This window comes from Paramisgurnus dabryanus, chromosome 10 (assembly GCF_030506205.2).
Source record: "Paramisgurnus dabryanus chromosome 10, PD_genome_1.1, whole genome shotgun sequence".
Classification (NCBI taxonomy): domain Eukaryota; kingdom Metazoa; phylum Chordata; class Actinopteri; order Cypriniformes; family Cobitidae; genus Paramisgurnus; species Paramisgurnus dabryanus.
Window position 1 is genome coordinate 1,635,976 of NC_133346.1, and position 20,536 is coordinate 1,656,511.

At 38.1% G+C, this 20,536-nt stretch overlaps 2 protein-coding genes across 5 annotated transcripts; one reads left to right on the forward strand and one right to left on the reverse strand.

Moving 5' to 3' along the window:
* Positions 1-980: 980 nt before the first annotated feature.
* Positions 981-9,487, reverse strand: ddx56 (DEAD (Asp-Glu-Ala-Asp) box helicase 56). Of its 2 annotated transcripts, none has more exons than XM_065263995.1 (14): positions 9,380-9,487; positions 8,695-8,856; positions 8,140-8,294; positions 7,844-8,014; positions 7,656-7,746; positions 7,345-7,586; positions 6,900-7,040; positions 6,683-6,796; positions 6,500-6,594; positions 1,923-1,996; positions 1,747-1,836; positions 1,562-1,667; positions 1,384-1,478; positions 981-1,297 (listed from the first exon to the last, which is right to left on the reverse strand). In XM_065263995.1, the coding sequence occupies exons 1-14, from the start codon at positions 9,434-9,436 to the stop codon at positions 1,217-1,219; spliced, it is 1,674 nt and encodes a 557-aa protein (XP_065120067.1). In that variant the 5' UTR covers positions 9,437-9,487; the 3' UTR covers positions 981-1,216. The 2 variants fall into 2 exon arrangements, with proteins under 2 accessions (XP_065120067.1, XP_065120061.1); XM_065263989.1 differs by having other exon boundaries at positions 981-1,300.
* A 223-nt stretch (positions 9,488-9,710) lies between these two features.
* On the forward strand, positions 9,711-20,520 carry ccar2 (cell cycle and apoptosis regulator 2). Of its 3 annotated transcripts, none has more exons than XM_065263963.1 (19): positions 9,717-9,805; positions 10,059-10,112; positions 10,211-10,296; positions 10,614-10,728; positions 12,044-12,179; positions 12,258-12,375; positions 12,538-12,687; positions 12,854-13,064; positions 13,157-13,267; positions 14,852-15,015; positions 15,104-15,230; positions 15,305-15,433; positions 15,527-15,664; positions 17,823-18,041; positions 18,116-18,262; positions 18,397-18,505; positions 18,583-18,780; positions 19,274-19,446; positions 19,526-20,520. In XM_065263963.1, the coding sequence occupies exons 2-19, from the start codon at positions 10,101-10,103 to the stop codon at positions 19,571-19,573; spliced, it is 2,391 nt and encodes a 796-aa protein (XP_065120035.1). In that variant the 5' UTR covers positions 9,717-9,805; positions 10,059-10,100; the 3' UTR covers positions 19,574-20,520. The 3 variants fall into 3 exon arrangements, with proteins under 3 accessions (XP_065120050.1, XP_065120035.1, XP_065120043.1); XM_065263971.1 differs by having other exon boundaries at positions 10,083-10,112; XM_065263978.1 differs by lacking the exon at positions 10,059-10,112 and having other exon boundaries at positions 9,711-9,805.
* Positions 20,521-20,536: the final 16 nt, after the last annotated feature.

A 20,536-nucleotide genomic window follows, 5' to 3' on the forward strand; every position in this document is an offset into this window, starting at 1 on the left:
GATTAACACTTGCTTGGCAAAGTGTTTAGTGATGTTTAAATACCCCATCATGTTTATTAAAATGTACTAAAATCATTCAAAGTTGGCCAATAAATATTTGGCATTAATAAAATATTTCTCATACAATCAGCTTTTAATCAACAGTCTAAAATGAGCCTTTCAAGAACGTTCCAGGTTCAATCCCCTCAAATTCAAGAACTAAATGTAGGGACACATTTCAAGTGAGAGCAATGTTACCTTTTAAGATACATTGTTACAGTTTCCTTTCGAGGGAACTCGCGCTGCGTCACCGCGGTGACACTTTGGGGACGCCTCCAGGGGTAAGTGTGTCTGAATGTGTATATCAAATTCAACCAATGGTGAGACTTAACGACAAAGACAGGGTGACGCGGGAGCCAGGAAGTATATCGCTATCTGAAATATTGCCAAAGGCGGCGTTACAGGGACGCAGGAAGTATAGCAAGGGAGACGCAGCGTCTCGTTCCCTTCTCAGGGAACAACAGTTGCATACGTAACCCGAGACGTTTTCATGTGTCAACACAACTATGTAAAAAAGCATTTTGGTATGAATCAACATTTGCATACAGAAGATATAAGCATTTAATGCGAACAGTTTAGCACGTGTGCTTAAAAAGTCTAGAAGTTTTATGATATTATCCTACACTACACAGGGAATAATATGGATTTTTTTCCCTAAGAAAACTTCTTGCATAAAATAGATTCAAGCACTTTCAATGACCTGTATCCATGTATGTATATTTTCAAAAACTTCCCAGGGCCTTGAATTTTTCCCCCAGATTCACAAACTTTCAAGGATTTCAAAGACCCGTGGGAACCCATTGGCAATCTAAAGGAACCAAAAAAAATCCAACAATCCCGGACGCATTTCCTATCATCTCTGTGTGAAAAAGACTATATTACATCTTGTAAAAATTGACATAATAGATGCCCTTATAGATTACCCAAATCATAACACAATGCATTTTTTAAGTTGTTTTAGTAATGGTGAAAATACAATATTACAATATCCATAAAGAGTATTTCACACATACAGCGAGAGAGAAATATTGAGTTTATGTCTGATTCAGACAATCTTCACCATCTCTGAATACTTGTCAAACCGGTCTCATTTCTGTTGAGTTTTTCAGTACACATTATTATCTCAATGTCTCTTTGAATCTGTGGCCTGATGTCAGCTCATGGAAATCTTCTGCCATTAGGATTTCTTGGCTTTCTTCTCTGTATGTTTCTTCTTCACGTAGCGGAAACTCTTGAGTGGATTTTTGCTTCTGAAGTTCTTCTAAAAACAAACGGCATTCGTTTAATCTCTTTTCCATGTAACTTCAGTCATGTTTTGTTATATTTTATAGTTTGTTTAATTACTTTAAAGCTGCTTCTCATCACAGCAGCTCCTTTTGGCTTTTGCTTTCGTTTTCGTCTGTTTAGAGGATTGATGAGACTTTTCAATGCAGTTGGAACTGAAACAAACATAAAAGAAACATTTAACGATGTTTCAATGCATTGACGTCCAATATCTTACAACTCGATTATCTGTCCTTACTCAGGTAATCTGGTACATTTTTCAGGTGAGGTTTGATAACAGCGGGGTGAAGATCTTTGTCGTGTCGTAATAGCTGAAGATCTCTGGGATTGTCTTCGAAGTACGTCTGCGACAGATGAAATCACTTAAATATAAAAACAATCGTAAGCAGAGATGAGTTTTATTATGAACAGAGACGCTCAAACCTTCAGCTTTTCTGAATTCAGCAGCTCCTGTTTGATCTCCTTCAGTCGAGCTTCTTTCACTGCTTGTTTCGTCACAGACCTCATGGCATCCTGCAGGGATTACAACACTTAACATCAGATAAAACTATAAACTGATGTGGAGATTCAACTCAAACACGATCTGCTGACAGTCGTACCCGACATCTGTATCTGAACGCCTCGATTTCCTCCATTTTAAATCCGTATGGTTTCAGCACACAATCTGTATTGTCTGCAAATACAGAAGAAAAATGTTTGGTAGTTAATGTTGTGAAATAGCCAAGTGTTGTTTTCTGTTTTATAGACTTGCAGATAACAGATTTGTTTATACATTTACTAACACTGCCACGCATTACATTATTTAAGGGTGGTTTCCCGGACAGGGATTAGATTAGACTAAAATCAATTTAAGAGCTGTCCAAACTGAAAACAGCTTGCACTGACATATCTCAAAATATATCAGTGCCCTTTGTTTTGCCTCAAAAGTAATGATTTAGTAAGACAAAAAGTCTTTAGTGTTAAAACTCGTTATATTTACGAATTAAACCAAGGGTTTAAGCTAATCTCTGTCCGGGAAACCACCCCTTAAACAAACAGATCATTATTTAAAGGTGCAGTGTGTAAATTTTAGCGTCATGTAGTGGTGAGGTTGCGAATTGCAACCAATGGCTCAGTTAACTGCTCACCCATCGCTTTTAAAACGCATAGAGAAGCTACGGTAGCCACCACCGGACAAACATGTCATCTTCAGAGACAGCTTCATAAAAAAAGTTTGTCCATTAAGGGCTTCTGTAGAAACACGCTGACACAAAATGGCGGTTTCCATGTAAGGGGACCCTCGGTATGTAGATAAAAACGTCTCATTCTAAGGTAATAAAAACCTAAGGGTTCATTATGAAAGGTCTTTATACACCACTGATTATATAGTTTTATATATTATTTTGCATTCTAAATCTAAAAATTACACACTGGACCTTAACCCTTTTGATTAGGGATGCTCATATCAATTAATTTTCCCGACCGACAACCGTAGCTTCTAAACCGAACATTAACCGTTAACTGATAAGATTTTAATATGAAATTGTCATTGAGTAAAAATACAGTTGACGGTTGTCTGTGAACTAGTAAAAACAAAACATTTAATTTGAACGTGCAAACAGCAGCCACAGATCAACAACAGAACCAGGATTCATACATTATCAGATATTCACGCAACATTACCTCATCAAAGAGCACGCGATCGGTGATCGGTCCAGAGGATTAATATCTAAATGGCAGATTGTCTCCGTTTCATCTACCACAGTGGTCATTTCTAAAGCAGGACGCTTTTCAGACAGTTTTGGTTTTGCGTCGTCTTTCTCCGTTTGTCAAAAAAGAGCTAGATGTTTATGGTTAGGGTCAGAGGCCATCAGCGAACTTCTGTCCGGATGTGCGCAACACGGACCGCGTCATTCTTGCGCAGACACGCGCGCGTCTCCATTCAGCTTCCAAACACGCGTACAAATGATTACTTTATCAGACCGTCAGGGCAGCAATCATTTGTGTCATTTACAGGACATTCACAAATTTAAGATAGAAAAGTGGCGAAATGTCTGTCGGCTCATGACGACACGCACCATGTATTAACAAATATTTTTTATTTTAACTAATAATGTTAATCGGTCATAATTTCTTACCTTCGGTTAACGGTTAAACGGTCAATGTGAACATCCCTACTTTTGATGCAAAAATATCTTCATCTTTCTCACACACAGGAATTATTTCAGAAGATACATCAACACTTTCATCAGCTATGTTGAGTTTGTTTTAATAAAAACAATCACACATAAATGGACAGTTAAAGAATTATGCGTAAGGGGGTTAAAGGTCACCAATGGTGGTTTTGTTGCATGAATGGTTAGCTGTGTTAGGACAACTAAGAATTATTTTCATAATCGATTAATCGGGTGAGTGCTTTTCGATTAATTACTTCATCGGATAAAAACATAAATATTACTCAATTAGATTTTTCACTTATTATGTAAGGGATAATAAAGAGGCAGCCGGTAGTTATTGGGAAATAAGCCCCGACAGTGTGATCAGGACCCGACGCGAAGCGGAGGGTCTTGTATCACACTGAAGGGGCTTATTTCCCAATAACTACCGGCTGCCTCTACATTATCCCGCTTATTACACGGCTACTTGCCACATAAGAAAAAAAACTGGACATGAATATGAATTTGAAACATTTTATTGGCATATTTGTTTTAAGTTAACATTTTTATCCTTCCGCGAAACTTTGCACAGATGCATAAAATGATCGTGATACCTTATTAAGATCCTCTGCTTCATACTTGTCTCCATTTTTTCTCTTTTAGCCAGTCTTTGAGAAGTTTTAATGCCCATTCTGTATTTTTTTGTGTGTTGGCTTCGTAGCTTTCATGCTCTATTTTGTCAAGTTCAGTCTCAGTAAGCTCTCTGTGTCTTGTCGTGGTTGTCGAGTGTTTGTCACAAGATGGCGCCAAACAGACAGTAATCTTTATTGATCTTTATTGGCGCGGAGCGATTTTACTCGTGCAAGTAGTCCGGCTATGCGTTATTATTTTGGAGCGGTTATTATTTGAAAATAACGAACCTGCAAATGTCTCAACTGACCAATCAGAATCAAGCATTCCAGAGAGCCGTGTAATAAAATTAAATAAGGCACTTAACTCTTTCCCCGCCATTGACGAGATATCTCGTCAATTAAGAGAAAACGCTTCCCCGCCAATGACGAGATTTTCCGTCTTTCCGCAATACCGCTATTACCGCCCTTCCACAACTTTTTAAACCCGGAAGTATTGCCCTATGGCAAGCTGCTGCATGTCCGTGTCTGTTTTAAAGATCACTCTGAATATGATCTCTATGAAAAGTCCGTCACAAAAATGGAATTCTCTCTGCTTTTTGCTCAAAATATGGTGTTTTTGCAAAAACCTACCCATATTCAAAAGCTGATTGCAAAAGAACCACTAAAGGTAGGATGAAACGTTTTTTTTTTTTTTTGAAAGCAGAGGGTCTGTTCTTTCATTTGGTATATTGTATGTTTATATATTTAAAGAAGAACATTTTCTGGAAGGCATTAAACTTTGGTGAAAATCATGAAAAACGTTGGCGCTGGCTGCCACCTTTTTTTAAAAACGCTGGTGGTGAAAGAGTTATCTATTTACATGTAAGAATGTACTTTTAAAAATACTACAGAGTTTTACTAATATAATCTTTTTTTGTTATAATATTTTAAACCTCAAATAAAAAAAGCTTGATCAGCTTTTAAATAGTAAAACATCTTTAAATGTTAAAACATAAATAAACAAACAAATTGAGTCTTTAGGGATGTGCTGGTGAGGAAATTTTGCCACAGATTAATAAACTCGTTTAACTCTTTAACTTCAGACCTTGACAAGAGTTAACATTATTCATTATTAACAAAATAAATAAGCCATTATGATATGAAAGTGATATGTAGGGGTGGGCGATAAACCGGTAGACAAAATTAACCGGTAGAAATTTGTCAACCGGTAGAGATTTTGGACTATCGTTTCTATCGAGGTTACGTGCCCACGTCACGCTCCTGTGCGTGTATGCGTGTGTATGCGTGCATTCTTTCTGTGTGTCAGGAGCGGACAAGTCGCGCAACCGCTGCTCTTTCTGTCTGTGAGGAGCGCGCAAGTCGCGCGACCTCTGCTTATTAAGCTCGTGAGCATTTTTCCCGCTTTATTGGCCTTAAATACACATATGCGTCAAAATTCCCGTCTTTGCAAGCATCATCATAAACACGACCAGTAAGGTCTTAAGAGAAAGTAAACAGCTAAAAGAGAAAGCGCATGTGTAACAGTGTATTGGATCCGGACTTTGGTCTTAAAGGGGAAGTTACCTAATTTTGCTCCTGTCTGTCACTCGTGTTAATCAAACAGCATTGAGAAAAAAATCTCTCACTGCTCCTGATTAAATCACTTTTCTACCTTAAATAAAAATATATATAGGCCTATACATACATGCATAATTATTTATTATCATTCTTATTGACTGTGTATCTTCAGAGAGCTTGAGTTTTGTTTGTTTTTATCTTCTTTCTATGCTTGTATATGTTTTTTGTGAGAATTATGAACATTTCTATGGTATTAAAGATTTAAACCTTATTAAAACATAAAAAACTCTACCGAGATACATATCGTTATCATGATATAAAATTAATCCTATCGTGATAGAAGATTTTGGTCATATCGCCCACCCCTAGTGATATGCATGAGTTTTTACAGTAATAAAAACCTAGATTTCCCCGATACTTTAAAACACATTTTTTGTGAAAAACCAAACCAACAAAAATGAAAAAATAAACAGCTTGACCTGTCTGACCGTGGTGCGTGAGCATGTGATGACACAGCAACTAATCGATGATGAAATTCGTTGAAAACAAATGTTACTATCAGGTTTTATTGATTAGTTGTTGCAGCCATACATCAGGAACATTAAAATATTAAAAAATTTGATGAATTATATATCTCAATTTGATAATATAAAGTATTATATATTATTCTGTGATTTTCCTCATACAGGGATACGATGTTGTGCAGTTGTATGTTTTTAAACATCGTCATCATAAGCTGTTTTAATAAAGTTTACTGACTTTCATGTAAATGTGTATTCCACTTGGTAAAAAATACTGAGATATTTATTGTATATCGTCATATGTTTTGCATATATATATTTCAATGTTTACCTCCAATGAGAGCGTTCTCCACTTCTGTAAGCTGAGAAATTTCTGTGTGAGATATGAAAGACAGAGCAGTGCCAGGTTTGTCCGCACGAGCCGTTCTGAGGAGAACCCAGACAAATTCAGGATTAAAAATTTGATTTAATATTCATTTATCTTTGCTGATCTATAACAATTATTTCTGCTCACCTGCCAACACGGTGGATATAGGAGTCGACTGATGATGGGAAATCAAAGTTGATGACATTAGAAACATTGTGGAAGTCTATGCCTCTGGAAACACCGTATTCCTTATCTTTGCCTCTGCGGGGAAAAAAATGTATCGCCTTCAACACACCAAGTAAAGCTACTCTCCTTCACGTTAAGATGAATTATTAAATGTTATAGTATTTAAATTTAACCATACTTTCCGCCTTTTCCCGATTTCTTTTTATTCCCTTTCCCCTGGGATTTCTGGGAACTTGTAGCTGGATCCTCAAGTCCGTGTTCATCTGTGGCGATGATGTAATCATAGAAACCCTGATTAAACTGAGAGATGATGTGACACCTGAAAAATAATACAAATTAAATCCATTATTTACAATATATTTGCACATTCTGACATTATTGCTAACCGTTTTTCCAAACAAATAATCTTGGTGACATCAACAGAGAAGAAAAACTTTTTTAAACTACATTAGCAGATGTCTGAAAGTGGTAAAAATTGCTTTCATCTGTCGATAGCGATTGAAGGCCAATATATTTGGATTCATACCTAGTTTTGATCAGTACTATCTGCTTGTTTCAACAATGAAAATGGGTTAATTTTTATAAATTGGTATTTTTAAATCTTTATAAAAGCTTTTTGGCACCTGGAATGAACTGGCAGTTCGGAGTTCAGGACACAAGCAGGAATGCTAAATTGCTCCAGAAACAGTTTGAGTCGATAACATCGCTCCACAGCGCTGACAAATATGAGCGTCTTTCCTCGCACCAGGCCGAGTTTCAGGAGGGTGTAGATGAGCAGAAACTTGTCCTCTTCCTCACATTTTACACTGTACTGCTGAAGCTGTGACCCGTCCGGCAGCTGTGAACCCTGAAGCTTCAGCGTAACCTATAGCAGATGACAAACATTAGATTTGGAGCCATTAAAACACATAAACGTCTAATGGTCTTCACTCACAGGATTATGAAGGACGAGCTCTTTCAAAGCTTGAACATCTTCATTCAGTGTGGCGGACATGAGGAAGGCCTGGTATATCTTGGGTAGATGACTGGAGAAAAGTGAACAGAATAATAATAATAATTCTGTAATGCCTTATATAAAAAAAATATTTGGGCACTTTAGTCACAATGAATCATGCCACGTACCACAGGAGGCTTTTAATGTCGTCTTCAAATCCAAAAGAGAAGAGCAGATCAGCTTCATCAATGACTAACATCTCTAATGAAGAGTTCAGCACCAGGTTCTGAGCATTAACATGAGCCTGAACCCTAGATGGCGTACCAACCACAATGTCTGGTTTCTCCATTAAAATGGGCCTGTAGAGGATTTACATGCACTCAGAATCATCTTAAACTAAGCACAGGTTTATCTGCCTGATATTCAAAATACTTCATGATTTATGATGTTTGAACTGCATTTGGTGAAAGATAGCTGTACTCACTTCTGCGCTGATAGATCCGCTTTGCCGGAAATATCCGCAACTCGTACATCTCTGCTGCAGTACGCCGTCAGCTGTCGGATCATGGTCTGGACCTGCTGGCCAAGTTCTTTGGTTGGGACCAGGACTAGAGCTCTAACTGCCTGTTCACGAACCGTCTGTCACAGTAAAAAACTTAATAAGCAAGTCATCCAAATAAAGATCACGTTATTTTATTATAATAATAAAAACTTATTTTATTTATAGATGCCTTTCATGACACTCAAGGTCACCTTACAGATCATCTTAAAACATTACAAATACAGTGTACAATGTATACTAAGACATAACAATAACAATAAAACATTAATCAACACATGTGCTTTCATAAATAAGCCTTGTAGGTGAAAATTTGTCTAAGGGGGGAGTAAATAAATTATAAAAAGGAAAGGGTCCAGAACAGAGCCTTGGGGAATACCAGCAGTGACCTTTGATGGTTTAGATCTGTAACTTTTTTAAAGTTGTACAAATTGGGTACGACCAAAGAGATATGATTTAAACCAATTTAGCCGGTGTCACCTGTTTGGAGGTGAGGATTCGCTGGATTAGTGGTACTGCATATGCGGCTGTTTTTCCTGAACCGGTCCGAGCTCGGGCCAGCAGATCTTTACCCTCCAGTGACAGTGGAATGGCTTTCTCCTGGATAAGAGTGGGCTGAGCCCAGCCCAAATCTGCCAGGGCCTGATATAAACACACACAAAACCTCAGCATTAAATCATGAGTGCTCCTGAAGAAACATACTGAAGATCACATACTAGTAACGATAACATACAAGTCACAATGAATCATGCAATACAACCATTTATTTATTGTTTTTTTTTATGTAACAATTTTGGTATATTTGCCAAGACTAGATACAAATGATGCTTTGTAATGAGGTGATTTTAGGTAAAAATTGCAATCCAAGTAAACAAAGTAGCATGTCGTTCATTAAATACAAAATACATTATCTTTTTTGATGATATAGCTCATGACAAGTGAAACCACTGCTTACGTAGAACATAATTAACCGAAAAGATACAAAGGCAAAACCAAATAATGAAAATATATAACTTAATATCGTAGTTGACTCTACGCAGACACGACAGTGCTGCTGTTGTTACAAAAACACGTACATAATATTCAGTCACCGGTCAGTCAGACAGCACAAAATCATCGTATATTTCTAAGTAAGGTGACAGATATTTATAATGAATTATTTTACCTTTAACAAACGATCATCTAAACCCATCTCATGAAACTGCAGCTTGTCCTCCTCCATCTTCACACGTGTGTTTGCTCGCAGAGCGGAGAGTGAAAGGGTGGTGGTGTGACGTTAGCAGCGCCACCTGTGGCACCGGAGGAGAACTGCAGGTCAAATATAATTCATTCAAATTCCACAGTCTACAAAGAATAATAAAGATTTTGGTATGTTTACATAAACATTTATTCCATGTTTTGATGTTTTGTATGGCCTCTTATGTTATATTTACAAGTAAACGCGGTTTAAGGCGTTTAACCGTTTCACCTGTAATTACACCAACTGACCGACGGAAGCCGCTGATGCATCAACTGCCCGTTTGATGAACTGACACACGACAAACAAAAGCATCAGCGTGGAAGAAAAACACAACACGGATACAAAATACAAGTAAGTTTATGCATTTAAATATCACATCACATCATTTAACATCTATTCAAATAGATCAGATCTAAATAATAAAGGAATATAGCCTTAAGATGTCGCTAGCGTCATACACACTAGTAACGTTACATATCAAACATGGCACACCAAACACCACTGCAAGCAGCATTTGCATTAAATAACATTTACTCTATTACATTCATTTGATTTTTTATTTGTTTTTTACATTGTCTTATACACTGTCTCTCAATGCATTCAGAATACTTTGTTTTTGCATGTAAAGAAGAAAGGAAATTCTGATATGGACACTCAGGTATACAGGAATAGATTATAATATATTTGATTGTAAATAATGAAAAGATACAGTTGCTTGTGTATTGTTGTGTAAATGCTGAATGATGCTGTGTTCAGATGAGGCAGCGGGTGTTTACTGGTGTGGTCACACAGATGCAGGAGCATCATGGGATTGTGGATAAGGAGGTTCATTTCCCAGTGAGGTTTGTGTCTCTAATAATACATTTACATTCATTTACATTTATGCATTCGGCAGATGCATTTATCCAAAGTAACTTGCATTCAATTAAGTATCTTTTTCAATATGTGAGCATCCCAATGCCCTTTATATATTTACTATTCACTGGGATTGCTGACAATTATGTCTCATAATGTGATCTCATTGTGTGACATTCCCCTTCCCTAAAAATCGAACCCATGACCTTTGTGCCGCTTCACCAATTGAGCTACAGGATAAATGCATGATCCAGTAAATGTGTCAGGTGTTAATTATTTGAGTATTGGTGTGGTTGTGTTACAGTGTTGTCGTGGGTCGTGTGCCGGTGGTGGGTGAGAAAGTCCTGGTGAAGGCAGTTCAAGACCCATTAAAATCCATCAGCTGGACGGCTCAGAGAGTTCAGACCCTTAATGGACAGGTTTGACAGCCTGATCACTTTTACAATGCTTTGCTCTATAATGCACAATTTGTTAAAGGGGCCATGGCATGAAAATCTGACTTTTTCCATGTTTAAGTGCTATGATTGGGCCCAAGTGCTTCTATCAACCTAGCAAATGTAAAACAAAAAGATCAACCCAGTAACTTAGTTTTGGTAAACCATTCTCTACAAGCACATGAAAAAATAGGTTGTTGAAATTTGGCTCTCCTTATGATGTCATAAGGAGCTCTTATTATAATAATACCACCCCTTAACCTGCACGATCCAACCACAGCACTGCCATTTAGTGCAGAGAAAAAGAGAGAGAGAAAATAATTCACAGCACAATTGAGTTTCATTTGCAACAAACCACCATCATTGTGATCAGTGTTTGCATTATCAGCTCATTTGCATTTAAAAGGACACACCCAAAACAGAAAATTTTTGCACACACCTACAAAGTGTCAATTTTAACATGCTATAATAAATTATCTATGGGGTATTTTGAGCTAATACTTCACATATGTGCTCTGGGGACACCAAAGATTTATTTGACATCTTAAAAAAGTCTTGTGACATGGCCCCTTTAAGTATTTACAGTACTGTGTGTGACAGGGTCCCATATATCGAAATTACCGAAATATGGCAAATGTGCATGATGCAAAATGCGTATTGCAATGGTTTGCAATAACGGTAATAATTTTAATACTTACTTTAAGTTATGTATAGTCAAAGCTTTAGGTTGACGCAGAAAACAGAGAGACTTGTGTGACAGAGACAGTAATGCTTTCTTTTGCCAGAAACTATGTAGAACATGTATGTTGATATATAATTTGTATAAAATATAACTTTTTTAATATTTATATTTTTTTATTAAAATTGCTAATTGTATATCACATCATTTAGTTATTGCATATTGCATTTTTTTCATCTTTATAGTGCATCCCTAGTATATATATATATATATATATATATATATATATATATATATATATATATATATATATATATATATATATATATATATATATATATATATATATATATATATATATATATATATATATATATATATATATATAAATAATTTTTTTATATGATTTAGGATGATTCAAAATGTGTTAAAGTTTTGTTTAAAACTTTTTAATTTTTAAACAAAAAGTTTTGGTGTGTTTTTTGTTGCGATAGTGAACAAAGAGTGTTTTGGAGGCATAAAAGTAAATTATGTTTTTTTTTATTTCTTTTATTGAATGATGACATTATGAATGTAAAATGGGTCTTGATCATGATCGTATGATTGTTGTGTTTCTCTCAGCCCTTCAAATCTCCTCCTCCACTGTTGCCGTCCATGTCAACAAATCCAAAGCCTGGAATTCTGGGAAACAAACCACAACCGCTACTGAAATCTCCCAAAATCCCACCACTGATTCCCAGCATGCAGCCAAGTCCTGGTATGTGACGGACCGATGCAAGATCCTGTTTATTTTTCTCTGTGACGTTGTGATCATGTCCCACGTGTCGTAACGCAGGTGGTATGATCCAGATGTCCCATCACCAACAGATGCTGTGGAACGGTCCGTTTGAAGGCTGGAGCGGGGGGAGAAAGAGACATTTGGAGGTCATGGGTGGACGTAGAGGCGGGCGCTGGTGAGTCATATGTCCATTTTAAATTCACAGACTGTTTTTTAAGAAACTCAGATCCTAAGATTCTTCAATAATTTGCACAGTGCACATCATGCATACTGTAGGCCTGATTTCAAGAACTGTTTTGTCAACCTTGTGTCCTTGTTGTGTCTTGTGTCATGACAGGGAGGACAACAGCGGAGGGCCGTGGGGAGCAGACCCCGTCCACCAGAAGAGAAAAAGATGGAGGGCCGTCTCAGAAGAGGAAGTGCCCAAAAAGACCGCCTCTATAATCACACACAGCAATCCTCTTTTCTCCTGTTTCTCCAGAGACACGTAAGTCTGTGCACTATTAAAAAACCAAGATTGAACCATCAACTCATCCTCGTGAAGTTTTTAAAAGAAATAGCTCAATGCAAAAATGTTTTTACATCCATGTCTTTCCAAATCCCTATGATAAGATTTGATGATGAAGTTTAAGGTCTCCTCCTGATTTTTCCAGCCAGTCCTGTGACCCTCTGGAGCTACAGCGGAGATACCCACACCTCCAGATGCCCTCGAACCTCTTTCATCTTCAGGTGTCCTGGATCGAGAGTTTCCCACCGAACCAGCCTTTGCGTCTGATGGGTCCGTGTCTGTTTCACGTGGGGTCACACCAGCCTGCGACCGAAACAGTTGCCAGCGACTCGACAGATTCCACGTTCACTGTGAAGGTACGAGAGAGGAGCGCACGTCACCCCCTCCTCCTGATTAATAAAGTGTCTGAATGGACTCTGATGATGATGTGATTCTGTTCCCTCTTCAGGTTCTGTTACTTTCAATGCCACATCTTGAGGACTTTTATTCACTGTGTTGTAAACTCTCAAAAGACGGTCAGACACAAAAGGAGTCTGTACACCCAACAACACTACTCAAGGTAAGAACGTTCAGCATCTGCTTGAAACAGCTGAACTGCCGTCGCTACTTTTTAAATAGCATGCACATTCTGCTTATATTATAGAGGCTGTGTGGTAGGAAAAAATGAACTGAAAGTAGGTACGCACCAAGCCGACGATTTTGAAGGATTAGTCCATTTTTTTTTATAAAAAAAATCCAGATACTTTACTCACAACCACCACCATGTCTTCTGAGATGTTGATGTCTTTCTTTGTTCAGTCAAGAAGAAATTATGTTTTTTGAGGAAAATATTCCAGGATTTTTCTCATTTTAATGGACTTTAATGGACCCCAACACTTAACAGTTTTAATGCAGTTTAAAATTGTAGTTTCAAAGGACTCTAAATGATCTCAAACAAGGCATAAGGGTCTTATCTAGCGAAACGATTGTAATTTTTGGCAAGAAAAATGTGCACTTCTAAAAACCACAACTTCTCTTCTTCCTCTGGCTGTGTGACGCACCAGCGCGACCTCACGTAATTGCGTAATGACGTCGAAAGGTCACGCGTTACATATATGAAACGCACATTTGTGGACCATTTTAAACAATAAACTTACACAAAGAAATGAATTAGTATCATTCCACATACGACAACATCGGAACGCTTCTCTTTCTCCACACTTGTAAAAACTGGGGCGTAGTTTTGCATACATCATCCGTGACCTCTTGACGTGATGATGTGTTACGTGAGGTCGCGCTGACGCGTCACAGGACCAGAGATAGACAAAAAGTGTGGTTTAAAAGTGCATAATTTTTATATTTCTTGCCAAAAATGACAATCGTTTCGCTAGATAAGACCCTTATGCCTCGTTTGGGATCGTATAGAGTCCTTTGAAACTGCAATTTTAAAACTGTTAAATATTGGGGTCCATTAAAGTCCATATAATTTCTTCTCGATTGAACAAAGAAAGACCTGAACATCTTGGATGACATGGTGGTAAATAATCTGGATTTTTTTTAAAGAAAATTGACTAATCCTTTAAGTATTTTCTGACTTAGTTTTGGTGTGTTATGCATCGTCGGCTAAAGTCACCATCACTCCTTATTTTGGCCGCTTCAGCATGCCGAATCAGCGGTGGCGCTCGGATCATTCTGATTGGCGGTTTGGCTTTGCAAAGCAGTGCATGAGAAGAAGAAAAATGAAAGTGAACAAACAGCAAAGTCAAAAGGGAATGCACAGAACGCTCCCATTTCAATACAAATATGGTTTAAAAAAACATTACAGATGTCACCAATCCATTTCGGGTGAGCGAGCATTGCTTTTTTGAGTTTTGTATCTGATTAGTCACAAGCCCGTCTGGTTTCCGTATTGAGGAGTAATGAACACCAACTACCGCCACCATGTAGGTGCAGAATGAATGTTATATTTGCCCGTTGTCCGCTTGGTGTGCCAGGGCAACTTGGGACCCAGACGTACCCAACACGTGGCCAATGTCAGCCGAGCTTACGACCTTTGCTACTTGGTTGGCATCGGTTTGGTGTGTCCCTATCTTAACACAATCTTAGCCCACTTATTAGTTTTTGAATGACTTCTTTCTAATCTTATTTTTTCTGTGTGGTGCAGTTCTTGTTGATTGACAGCGGAGGAGAACTGCAGCTCCCAGGAGGCTCCTGGTCACCTAAAGTAGACGGAGCAAACCCTGGGAAGGACAGCCAGACTCTGGTCAACACTGCGGTCCGCTGCGTGAGGGATCAGATTGCTCTGGACCTCTCAGCGTGCACACAGTGGTCAATCTCTTTCTATATCTTCATTTATTTCAAGTCTATTAATTTACATTAAGTTGTGTAGTAGATGTATAATGTATTATCTTCAAAGGCACCGGATGGCCGAGCTAAGATATCTGTCTGAAGGCAAAATGGAGACGGTCGTGGTGTTTTTGCCGGATGTGTGGACTTTAGTGCCGACAGAGAAAGAATGGACGCAGTTACAGCAAGAACAGCAGGTACAGATCCTTTCGAAAGTATAATACATCAAATATATCTTAACAGCTCATGTCGCTGTTTTCTTGTAATTTAGGATGATGAATCGTCTCTTCCTGACGTCCCGTCTTTGGTTTTTAATCCTGCGGCTGGTCTGAATCTGTCTGTGGTGAGTCTGTCATCATTGTTGGAGCCACAGACCTCTCAGGCGAGAGACAACTATGAGGTGTGTAACTTTATTCACAAGCCTGCTGTGTTGCAAATACTAGCGTGAGGAATGGAGGATGTGTAACAATTCCTGATGAACTGATGATAACAGGTGAGTCTGATGGTGGAGCTGTTCAGCGAAATGCTGCAGAGGGATTTTGGACTTCAGCTGTATCAGTGTCTCTGGAGTCTGCCGCAGGGTCCTAGTGTCCCACCCGGTTCACAGAAAGAGGACAGCAGTTCATCTACGGTAAAATGCATAGTGCATGATATCTCACACAGGGCTGGGCGCTATGGCGGTATATTCTGTTTCTGTGTAATAAAATGGCAGACGTTACCGACTTTTTAATTTCGTGTATTCTGCGTAATGTAAATAAGTGGGTGTGGCCAACTCGGCACTCCTTCATGTTAGACTGAATGCGACAGAGAAACGTGAAATAATAAACTCATAACAAATATAAAGAGTAATTTATGAAAGCTCGCTCGCTCGCTCTCTATGTGCTCATGTTGCTGAGTCTACTGCATGCAGAGGTCTCTAGAAGCGCGCATGGAGCTGTGCCGCCAAATAAAGCAAGCACTTCCTGCACGTAAAGTTTATGTAAACTTTAAGCAGCCAAGACAAAACTTGTGACACGTGCACAGCTGGAGCGATGTAGTTTGACACAGCATTTGCTCATAGTACACACATCTTTGATCAGAAAGACGAGAAAGAAGCGCAGTGGTGTAAATGCAACGTACACACCAAAAACAAAGCATTGCGTTACCTCGGTCTAGATTCTTCGTGGGATTCAACCTCATGTCATGCAAATTTTTCGCTGGAGTTGAATATTTTCAACTTGCGCGAAGATGTGTTTGATGTGAATGGCGCATGTTCTCGTGGCAAACGCGGCACCCAATTCGTGTCATTCCCATCGTAATGCGCAAGATTGTGTCTTTTTTTTCGCGTCTATTCGCGTCTTTCTGTGTCTATTCACGACTTTTTGTGTTTTTCTGCGTCTTTTTGCGTCTTTCTGCGTCTATTCGCATCTTTCTGCGTCTATTCGCATCTTTCTGTGTCTATTCACGACTTTTTGTGTTTTTCTGCGTCTTTTCGCGTCTTTCTGCGTCTATTCGCATCTTTCTGCGTCTATTCGCGTCTTTTTGTGTTTTTCTGCATCTTTTCGCGTCTATTTGCGTCTTTCTGCGTCTATTTGCATCTTTCTGCGTCTATTCGCGACTTTTTGTGTTTTTCTGCATCTTTTCGCGTCTTTTCGCGTCTATTCATGTCTTTTTGCGTCTATTCACGTCTTTTCGCGTCTTTTCACGTCTTTTCGCATCTATTCGCATCTTTTCGCGTCTATTCGCATCTTTTCGCTATATATTTACGCTGTCTGGTTTGTGCATATTCATACTTGGTCATTTTACATGCTTATTTTTTATGTAATGTATGCGTAAATATAACATACAATGCATACTATATCTTTATAAACCTACAAAATAAATAACTGTAACTGTGAAGATCTTTAGTGCCTTTTCATTTTAACACTAACTTCTTATATTTTTAAAACCGAGGTGAGCATTTAGTTAAAAGCTAGTAGGTAATTAGTGTGAACTTTTCAAAGTTGAATTTCAAAAACAGTATAAATATAAAGCTGAAAAACATATCTATTGAAATATACCATTACCATAAAAAATGAAATGGATTTTTGGTTATACTGCCCACACCTAGCATCCATCATATAATGAGTCTATTCTGCCCTACAAAGCCAAAGCGCAGTAACTACGCATTTGGTCAAAATTGAGTTAAAGGTGCAGTGTGTAAATTTTAGCGGCTTCTAGTGTTGAGGTTGTAAATTGCAACCAAAGGTTCAGTCCACTGCTCACCCCTCACTTTTGAAACGCACAGAGAAGCTATGGTAGCTGCAACCGGACAAACATGTCATCGATGGAGACAACTTAGTAAACAAAGTTTGTCCATTAAGGGCTTCTGTAGAAACATGGCGGCACCAAATGGCGACTTCCACGTAGGGGACCCTCGGTGTATGTAGATAAAAACATCTTATTCTAAGGTAATAAAAACATGACGATTCATTATAAAAAGTTCTTTATACACCCCTGATAATATAGTTTTGTAGATAATTTTGCATTTCTGTCAAGAGATCCTTCTAAAAATTACACACTGCACCTTTAAGGGTTGAAATAGGCTTTGTGAGATCTGTTGTGTCTTGTGACAAAGTGTCCTGGTTCAATTTTGTCCCATTTCAGAGAAACGTGTCTGCCAAAATGGCAGTAACATATTTGACTGGCTGGTGTAAAAACTTTAAGTGCATTTTTCTCGGTTTCAGTGTTTGCGTAGTTACGGCACTTAGCCTTTGTAAGGCAGTATTGTACAGTCTGTTTTTGAGGTCTCACACTTTGTGTGTCTGCAGGAAGACGAGGCCAAAAAATCTGACAGCAAGAAGCAAGCGAAAAAGAAAGGAGTGACGGACTCAAAGAAGAGACAAGGAAAACAGGCGGATGAGCAGGGAGACACAGATGAGGTCTCATTGAGGGATGAGACAGCTGATAAACAAACAGAGAGTAAATTTCAAAACACAGGAGGAGGAGACGCTCAGACCAGCAGTGCATCAGACAATCAGACTTCCAATGTGAGACTCAAATCATAACGCGTCTTTATGTGAGTGTTTCTCCTCTGAACATCACTCGTTGGTTATGGTTTTAGGATCGTCCTCCAGGCTGGACTGCAGAACTTCCTCGCAGAGTTCTTCTGGCTTGGACGTTCTTCGATCGGCAGTTAATAGGAAGTGTCCGTGAACAAGACCTGCTCAACATCTTCCTGTCTCTTGGCCTGTATCTCAGTCCTGCTCAGGTTGGGTGTCTTCTGAGATGTTTTTACCAATTCTTTATTTTGAAAGAGTTTTTGCAGTAGTATGCATACTGAGTATACAATATTGCATAATGACAACATTAAATAGTTATAAAATAGACTCACTGTATCATCAGGCACTGGATCTGGTCAGGAAGACAGCGCTCAGTGGGGTTTGTGTCTACAGAAATCTCTGCAGTCGCTGGACAGATACGGATCACGCAGACGACAGCATCAGTGCTAAAGGTGTGTGTGTGTGATGTAAATACTCATTCGACCCATACACACGTGTGCTCATTCGTAACGTATACCTTTTCTCTCAGGTAATAAAGAGATGTTGCCCGGTCAGCCGTGCATAGAGAAAGGCTCCGCTCGGCGCTCCTCTGTTAGTCATAACACAGATGTGGTGAACTACAGAGGAAATGTCATTAACATACCAAACCTGCTGCAGTCTTTAGAGAGCAGCCGAACGGCCCAACGTGAACTAGAGAAACAAATCGCAACGCTACACTCCAGACTAGGTAAGAGACAAATAACACAACGTACCACTGCATCTTAGTTTGCATTTTAAGCACTTAAGGACAGACTACCGCTTAATGACTAACTTAATGACATGTATGTTCATTGTTATTTCACTTTTGGGTTCATACATTTAAATAAAATGTATAATAAAAATACAAAGTCACAGACTTGTCCTCTTCTGTAGCATATTACAGCGGGAAAAATCAGCATTTTTATCAGTTTATTATGACTCAACTTGTATACTTAAATGTTCTGATATCTTTGTATGAATTCCATATTTGGCTTGATAGCTACATCTGGTGAAAATTTTGTGTCAATAGCCCACTTAGAAATCCTGTTACTGATGAAAATGCTGATGTTTCAAATACTTATTTTCCCCGCTGTATATTATGTATAAAGAAGTAAATCTTTAATTATCCAGTGTGCACTATTTGGTACTAAAAAGTACACGATTCCTACCCTTGCACACTACATCGTATGTTTGTGATTCAGAGGAAGCAGAGGCACGGCAGTCGTCTAATCAGCAGGATCAAACCCAACAGGAAGAGATGAAGAGGAATTTAGAAAAAGCCGAGATGCTCAACAAAACGTACGAGAAGAGTTTAAGAGAAAACGCCAGCCAGATGATCAGTGTCATTGAGAAGATGCAGAAAATGGTTGAACAGGTGAAGTTCTAGGATGTCTCTTTGTTTTCACGGAGTTATTATTGATGTTATTTTTTACATAAATGTTTTCTGCTTACAGACGGCTACTCTTACAACTACACAGGACGGAAAAGACAAGAAGATGTAGATGCCCGGCACGCTGGTTAAATTATAATGCAGTTGTGTTTGGACCGGTGAAAAGACCTGTGAAATAAATGAAAGTTTAGTGTCTCTTTTTTTTGTTTGCTTTAAGTAAAAGCTTCTCGTCTTTTATTGAAATTGTTATAGTGCACATAGATATGCAAATTAGGTCATACAGTTTAACCATGACTTAGTGAACTATTTAAAAAGGTTATTATTTTTTAACAAACCAAATGCTTTGTGTATGTTAGAAGCAAAATGTGACATCTAAAATCATTTGATTGTTTGTAAAGTGTGAATATGTGCTTTATTTATTTAGTTTATTTAGTTTTTTTAAGGCAGCTATCAAAGTATGATCCTTCCATGAAACTGACAATCTCATAAACAAAAATGCTGACACAAAATATATAATCCCATACGGTTTTACCCATTGTCACTTAGTCTAAGCCTTTAGTCTAAGCCTTGTCTGTGAACCCGGGCTATTAAGTGTTTTTATATAGTCTAGTATTTAATCTAGACTAAAAGATAATCCTAGTTAAGTTATTCAGGTGCTGACTTGTGTAATCCACCAGTATTTTTAACGGTTTGATGCAGAGCCCCGCCTTTAAACTCATTAAGTTAATGTACTGTTAAAAAACTAAGATGGAGGTATGAAACTATTTAAATTGGGCTGGTTTGTGAACCGTAAGATATTTTGTTTAGGATGTAATTGGAAAAATTATTAAATGTTTTTGTGTTTTTCTCAGGGACTCTATATGTTCTGATTGCCTGTTTCTGAAAAATTCAAAGGATTTAATTGTCTTCCATAATCTAAAGAAATTTAATTATTAAAGTGATACATGAGTAAAGTTGACAACACAGATTATACGCCATGTTATGAATTAAATCATGTTTTTCCACCTAAAATGTCAAAGTTCAGTAACAAATTTATGACCAATAAATTTTAAAACCTTATGTCTGAAAAATTATT